This window comes from Schistosoma haematobium, chromosome 5 (genome assembly GCF_000699445.3).
Source record: "Schistosoma haematobium chromosome 5, whole genome shotgun sequence".
Taxonomy (NCBI): domain Eukaryota; kingdom Metazoa; phylum Platyhelminthes; class Trematoda; order Strigeidida; family Schistosomatidae; genus Schistosoma; species Schistosoma haematobium.
In genome coordinates, this window is record NC_067200.1 from 3,452,053 (window position 1) to 3,459,782 (window position 7,730).

At 36.8% G+C, this 7,730-nt stretch overlaps 1 protein-coding gene across 4 annotated transcripts; it reads right to left on the bottom strand.

The window, feature by feature from the left end:
• Window positions 1-1,025: 1,025 nt before the first annotated feature.
• Window positions 1,026-6,380, bottom strand: GSTM4_1 (Glutathione S-transferase Mu 4). 4 transcript variants are annotated; one of them, XM_051217317.1, is made up of 8 exons: window positions 6,133-6,380; window positions 5,906-6,090; window positions 5,755-5,856; window positions 2,257-2,382; window positions 2,136-2,217; window positions 1,875-2,103; window positions 1,292-1,402; window positions 1,026-1,209 (listed from the first exon to the last, which is right to left on the bottom strand). In XM_051217317.1, exons 3-6 carry the CDS (start codon window positions 5,776-5,778, stop codon window positions 1,994-1,996), a joined length of 342 nt encoding a protein of 113 aa, XP_051064701.1. In that variant the 5' UTR covers window positions 5,779-5,856; window positions 5,906-6,090; window positions 6,133-6,380; the 3' UTR covers window positions 1,026-1,209; window positions 1,292-1,402; window positions 1,875-1,993. The 4 variants fall into 4 exon arrangements, with proteins under 4 accessions (XP_051064701.1, XP_051064700.1, XP_051064702.1 ...); XM_051217316.1 differs by lacking the exons at window positions 5,755-5,856; window positions 5,906-6,090 and having other exon boundaries at window positions 1,875-1,970; window positions 2,003-2,103; window positions 6,241-6,380; XM_051217318.1 differs by lacking the exons at window positions 5,755-5,856; window positions 5,906-6,090 and having other exon boundaries at window positions 6,241-6,380.
• Between the last annotated feature and the right edge of the window lie 1,350 nt (window positions 6,381-7,730).

Sequence of the window (7,730 nt, forward strand, 5' to 3'; positions counted from 1 at the left end):
GAACAAACTTATGTTTCACTAACCTCACTGCTTATATTAATTGTACATAACCGACGAGATTTCCTCGAGTATTGTTAGGAACTCTTTATAGAACCCAGCTACTCATATTGCTTAGTATTCTTCGGATACCTTACTCCACTCGACTAGTTCTCAAATCAGAACATGGTTGAACAGGAACGTAATTATATTCCAAATAAACAAGATTGGATGGGATTAACAGGTACAATAAGAAAAATGTCAGTATACTTATAATTTCACATGAGAAGGTTCTTAAGTCTTCTCGAATTATTCGCCAGCGCTGATAGGCTAAGAATGAACCAGTTAACGTGTCCTAGCGTCATCCTGCATGTAACATGCAATAATCCAATACATCGCTTGCTAACGAGTAGAACTATCAATTTCTATATTTCACTAGTTTGTTGTACCTTGGTGACGAACATTACAAAACTTAATTAAAATATGAACCGCAGGTTAGGAATCAGTTACTCATAATCAATTTAGAACCTCTCACAAATGTGCTTAATCTCAAGTTGACGCACTATGATAGCACAGAGATAATACTAGTAAGATGAATAACAAAGGAGTGTAAATAAGAATAGTATCAATAATAGGAAACAAATAAATATATATAGATTTCCTAGGAAATCTTAGATTGCACTGAACAGCTTGAGAGAATGAATGGATATACACTAATGTTACTAATCCTAAGCCCTGTCATCCAAGATCACGATTATCACGCGAACCCTAATTAAGTAGTCTGCATATACCACCATGACTTAAATTAGTGGGAAGTAGTTTCATAAACTAGTGAATTGTTTTAGCTTCTTCATTCCTAGCTTCCTTTTAACCTACCTCAACATAGATCAGTACTGCGAATTGGAGCAGGTAGGTAATGATTAGAAAGATTTGTGGTAAACTTAACAGAAATGTACCGCTTCTAACTACAACAGCAATAATATACAGTTAAACGAACAGATTACTTTTTGAATGTGATCTCATTTATGTGAGAAAAGAGAAACTCAAAATTTCATCAGTACTTTTTATTTAGTAAACACACATATAAAAAGCATTCAATAATGTTCACCAAAAAGAGTCATTGTTAATTTATTTTGGAGGAGCATCTCCACCACCAAAAATGGCGGACCAGCCTTGCAGAGGCCATTTTATGTGCCTGTCAGAATTCAGGTAGTTCTTGATTGGTGGTAAATTCTAGTTTTAAGAACAAAAAAAATAATTAAATGAGAATTCGTCAGGTTAAACGAGAGCCAAGTACATATTATTATGAACTTACTTCTATACGCTGTTTGAAACTAATTAGTTTTGGAAATGCATCCAAGCACTTTGGGTCCATGTATAAAACTACATCAAGAGCGTCGTACAGCATGAAGTCAACATGAGTCACCTATAAAAACAAATGGGTTATAAAAAAATTGAAGTGGTTATACTAGTTTTCTAGAGCTGAACTTAAACCAATAGACATTATGACAATTTTTAAGGGATTTATGAAATAAAATTGTAGGTATTAATGCCAAGGTTGAACTTGATAGTCTTACATAAATTGAGCATTGGGTAGAAAATCATATTTCTAACGTTTCGTGACTTAATGTAAGCCACTTATTCGAAGTAAATAAATAACTGAATTAAATTAACACAAGTTTAAATAGTATAAATGAAACAATGAAATTGTGTTTATAGACTTCATATTAGGCTAGCACATGACTATTTACGGATAGGACCTTATAGAAGTTTGATTGTTATTGCATTTAAAAGCATTGTTTTTGCCTGACAAGAATTTAACACTGTGCTTTCTATATTAGATAGATACAGTTAAATCAAGAAATTACAAGCTAAATGGATAAAATCTGGTAACTTACATTATCACCATTCAAATATATTTTGTGAGATAAACGATTTTCAAACATTTTCAGCATTCCAGGGAGTTGGTTGAGAAAACCAACTTTGAGAGTTTCCTTGAAATAAATGAATTTAAAGTCTATCTTACAAATTCTTTATTATATGCAATTCTTGAAACACCAAGTCTGATATCCAAAACGGCTCCCTCAAGCATAGAAATTTCTGCACGTTCTTTGGGACAACCACCCACTATGAATATAGATTATGGTATTTTAATTTACACATATTGTGTTTATCAGCTATATAACGTAAAATAGCCATAGACTGTGTTAATTTAACATCACCATCAATATAATAAGGTAGCTAAATTAGTAAACTATCATAGCAAAATAGTTGTTTTACATTAGGAAATTCCAGACCTAAATTGAACTTTTCGTTTCGCCAGACATCACCATCATTGCGATCATACAAACGCTCTTCATATACTTCGCCAACATATTCCAAAAGAAGACGAGTCGGTTGTACAAGCTAAACGAAAAAATCAGGTTTTAAAATTGTACAAAAGTTCATATAACGCAGTAGACAATAATTATCATCTGCCGAAATCATAATCTAATTAAATGATAACACGAAAATTATAAAAATTAATTGAGTAAGCCGGTGAATTTCTAAGTGAAGTCACGAGTTCACATGTTTCGAAAAGTCCATCCTATAAACGGTGCATAAAAGTGGAGCTTTAGAAACTAAGTGGTTTTATTGTCTTAACTCGAAACTATTTCATTTCTAGAAAAAAAGTTTTTAAAGAACGTTTTTGCCACATCACGATGTATGAATTTACGAAGTAATAGTACTTGTGTCTGTAAGAGTCGAATCTCGGTCCCATTGCTTTAGTAGTACACCTTGACTTAAAATGTGATCGTTTATTATGAGCTGATTTTGTGAATTTCGAACATAAAGTTAGGCATGATACAACACAATGACCGTTTTTATAGGAAACGAGTTTTAAATAAATCGGTAGTGATTTACAGTCAAATGAAATATTAAGGCTTGTGCTTGGAAATTTGGAAAATGCATTTTTTTATATAAAGTCTGTATATCGTTAAAGATATATGACAACTAGACTACCCTACCCATGAAACGATGGGCACATATTATTCAATTAGATGTTATTGGGGACAAACAAAGATGACTAACCGAATGTACTCAACTCGTAACAGCTTTTATAAGGAAACAGATGTTTATTGGCATCTACCTTTGGATCACTGACACGAGAACCACACTGTCAACGTCACAAGATTTAATTGTGTGTGACCATTGGTTAAAACTATCCCTCCTTAAAAACATTTTGGACGTCAAATTTGCGGACTTTTACCAAACCCGGATTTTTAATTATAGACTAATAATCAAGATGTCGCTTGGTGAAAACGATGATTGATAACATGGCAAAAATGCATGCTTACTCGTTATCTTGGTACCTAACTCATAATAAGCAGTGATCTCAAAAATACTAGAAACTGTAAGGCTGCTGCTGCAAAAGGCTACAGGGTATTATCGGCTATTCGTATGTTTTTTCAGTAGTTAGATGAAGAAATGTTTAGATTATTATACCCGACTTTTATGAGACCGCATTTGGAATATGGGATTCAAGCAGAGAATCATTGTTTTAATTATAAGGCGGATATGCAGGAACGAGTTTAACGAAGAGGGACTAAAATGTTGAAAGCTCTCTTTGGCTTATCTTATGAAGACAGACTGAGACACCTCAACTTATTTCCGTTATATTACCGCAGAATACGTGGTGACATTTGCTTATCATATGCTGAACGATGACTTTGGCATCAATATGCCTTACCTTTTCCATCCGTCTAGGGCTGATCGTTTGAGGGGACATTCGAAGAATGTCCAAAAACCGAGATCAAATCGTCTAGGTCTGGAGTTTTGTTTGTCGCACCGAGTAGTGAATTACCGGAATTCCCTACCAGGACACGTAATATCAACACTTCCTGTTGGTATATTTAAAACGAGACTGGACCTCCAGTATTACAAACCGCAAGGATTAATATAGGTTGGTAGAACTCTTATCCTTATTACCGAAGACTGAATATTAGACTGAGTGGTCACAAACTCAGTTATTTGTCTACCAAGGAGTCACTGACAGATATGTCACATCGATGATTTCTATATACCCATAATTCTTCTTACAATAACTGTTGTCGCACTAGGCGAAATTAGTTAGCTCGAAGAGCATTGATATGAAGCACTGTGGGGAGACAGTACTGCCGCATCATTAGTGGAGGACGACTTTGGGAAGGCCCAAGTGTTCTCGAACTACTTTAGCAATGTATATACCATAGAAGCACCCTTCCCGTCAGCGCATACAAATCCCCCCACACATACACTGGAGAGCGTGAACATTAAAGAACTCGATGTATTTGGTCTGCTAAATAAGCTTGACATAGGTAAATCCACGGGGCCCGATGGATTAAATTTTAGGCTACTGAATGAATTATCTAACTTCGTTGCGAACCCATTAAGTATATGCTTTAACCTACCTGTAACGCAGGGTCGTTTACCAAAACACTGGAAGAACGCCATAGTAAGTCCTGTCTTCAAAACAGGTACAAAACATAAACCTGAGAATTACCAACCTGTTAGCCTAACTAGTGTGGTTGTTAAAATCTTAGAAAAGATTATTCGGAAGGAGCTGTTTAAGTACCTCAATGAAAACCGGATCCTTTCGGAGAAACAGCACGGTTTCAGAATAGGTTATTCTTGTCTCACCAACTTATTAGTCGCTCATGAAAGCTGGTGCGCTCTTAAGGACCGAAAGTTACCTGTAGACATAGCCTACATTGATTTCAGCAAAGCTTTTGACAAAGTTCCGCACAACCGGTTGTTATATAAGCTAAGAAATGTCGGAATTAGAGGCAATCTATTGATGTGGATAAAAGACTTCCTAGTTGGGCGTCAACAAAGAGTAAGGGTGAACTCAAAGTTATCTAGCTGGGAAACTGTGCTTAGTGGAGTGCCCCAGGGTATGGTTTTGGGGCCAGTGCTATTCCTCTTGTATGTAAATGACCTTCCTCGTCTACTATCATCATCAGTCTTGCTATAATATGCTGACGACGTCAAGATATGGAGAACGATACGATGTGAGGGTGATAGCTTGGAACTCCTAACTGACCTGAAGAAATTATCTGAATAGTCTAAAACCTGGCAGTTGCCGATAAATACTTCCAAGTGTGTTGTGATGCATATCGGTCATCAAGGTACAGATACATACATGATGAATAACACTGAGCTACCTGTCGTCCAGACACATAATGACTTAGGAGTCATCGTTAGCTAAGACTTAAAGGCTACTGCACACTGTCGTGCAATAGCCGCCAAAGGTTTAAGAACCTTATGGTCAATACCTAGGGCTTTATTCATATCGACGCTAAAACGCTTTTGACTTTGTATAGTGTTTGTACGTCCTAAACTTGAGTACTGCATACAAGCAACTTGCCCCTGCTTAAAAAAAGACAGTGAGCTTCTGGAAAAGGTTCAAAGAACAGCAACTAAGCTGATTCCCGGAATAGTGAAGCTTCCGTACGAAGTTCGACTGGTCAAGCTAACCCTTTTCCCGTTGTCATATCGCAGAACTAGAGGCGACTTGATTACAGTCTTCAGATTGCTTAGTGATAAATTTGCACCTGATATGCCCTCATTTTTCTTGTCTTCCGAAAGAGAATTTACAAGGACACTTCAAAAAAGTTCACAAACCCAGAACAGATTACTTGTCAGCTGAACATTGACTTTCCCATCGAATCATCGAGTGGAATTCATTACCTCAGCACGTGGTTGAGGCTCTATCCGTCGACTCTTTCAAAAGAAAGTCGGATCAACTGAGAGACTTACATTGCCAGGACTAACACAGGCCATCAAGCATTGTCCTTTCCAAACTGAAACTCTCTACAGGTTGGAACATTTCCAAACAAATACAGAGGTTGATATTAAGAACTAAAATTAAAGCACGAACTATCACTTTGAATCTGCTGAAAGAACATACACATATCACAGTACTGTGACAGTACAACGAACAGCAAGTTATAACATGAAATCCAAATATTTTTCATATAAACTTTAAACAACAAAGTTGGGCTTCAGAAGAAACTGAAAGGATCTCGACGAATTTTGGGGGAACATGAGGTCTAAACTGGTTTTCTTTAATTCATGGAGAAGGATATTTTTTGTCTCAATTTAGAAGTCATTAAAAAAGTAGTGAGACATGATTACCTTAGGCCTGGTACGAATAAATGACTCTTGTTTAACTCGAAGATATATCTTTGAGTGGAAAATGTATTGGAGAAGTGTAAAAGCAGAACTTAAAAACAAAACACTCACGCCTCTGATTTTCCAGTAACCGAGTTTAGGAGCCATGATCAACGGATGAGTACAACTTCAAATGAGTTTCATGACATATATATTCAATTTGTTTTACTAATCATAAGAATTATCTGATTAACATCCAATATCATTGTGAATGTTAATACAGAAAAGTTGACTTCGTAGAACTAGCTCGTTGGCGTCAATTTGCATCTCACATATTTTTTGTTCAAGTTACGTTTATCAAAACCTCCGACTTCAGGCGTGCTAGTCAGCTGTCATATTAAGTTTTGCTTTCCCGTTGTGGACATAGACTAATGATCAAAAATTGCTAATCGACTCTGTCTTGGGAAATCCTTTCTAGTTGTTTTCACTTCCTATTCATCCTATCCATATCTGTTCCAGTTCTCTACTCGGTATGTTCTTCGGCCTTCCACTTTTCGGTTTTCCTTTCAGGATTCCAGGCTAGGGATTACCTAATGATACAGTTTGGTGATATCTGCATTGTATGGTCTGTCCACTTATTTTCCTGATTTCCAGTTCAGCTGGAAGTTGGTTTATCCTCTCCCACAGTAGGCTGTTGCTGATGGTATCTGACCAACAGATATTGAGTAACTCGCGTAAACAGTTGTTTATAAATACCTGTGTACTTTTGATGACAGTTACAGTAGTTCTCCACTTTTCATCTCTGTGCAATGGAACTGTCTTGACGCTTGTTTTGAAGATTCTGAATTTGATATTGGTTGACAATCTTTTTGAGTTCCGTATGTTCGTCAAGTGTAGGAGTGCAGTCCTTACTTTACTAACCATTGCTTTTATGTCCGAATCAGATCCTCCGTGTTTATCGATGATGATGTCCAGGTAAGTAACAATGTCTACCCATTCCAGAGCTTCCTTATCATGATCTTGCTTGTCCCTTTGTGTATGTTAAGGCCCACTGTCACAGAATTTGATGCTACACTGGCTGCCTTCCCCTGCATTTGTTGGTGTGTATGCGATGGAAGAGCTAGGTCACCTGCAAAGTCCAAATCGTCTAGTTGTATCCAACCTGTCTATTGTATTCCTTGCTTCTTCTGAGACGTGGTCTTCATAATCCGATCGACGACAGCAAAATGCCTTTGTATGAGACCGGTTTTTACTCGCAATGTAACCGTCAGCCGACCTCTATTCACGACTTACGGTGTAGTCCGTCGTATGAGTTCCATATGATGTTGAAGATCTTGTCAGGTACACCACGGTGTCAAGGCAGGGTCTCTAAGGTTCTCCTATCCACGTTGTTGAATGCTTTCTCATGGTTAAGGAAGTTGATGTATAGTGATGAGTTCCATTCGAATGATTATTCAACAATGATCCTTGAAGTTGAGATTTTTTGTACACGACCTTTTCTTACAAAATCTGGTCTGATGATCTCAAAGTTCGGAGTCTACTGAATCTTTCATTCAATTTAATAACAATCTATTGAAAACTTTTCCTGGTACTGATGTTAGTGTGGTGCTTCTGTAGTTTTT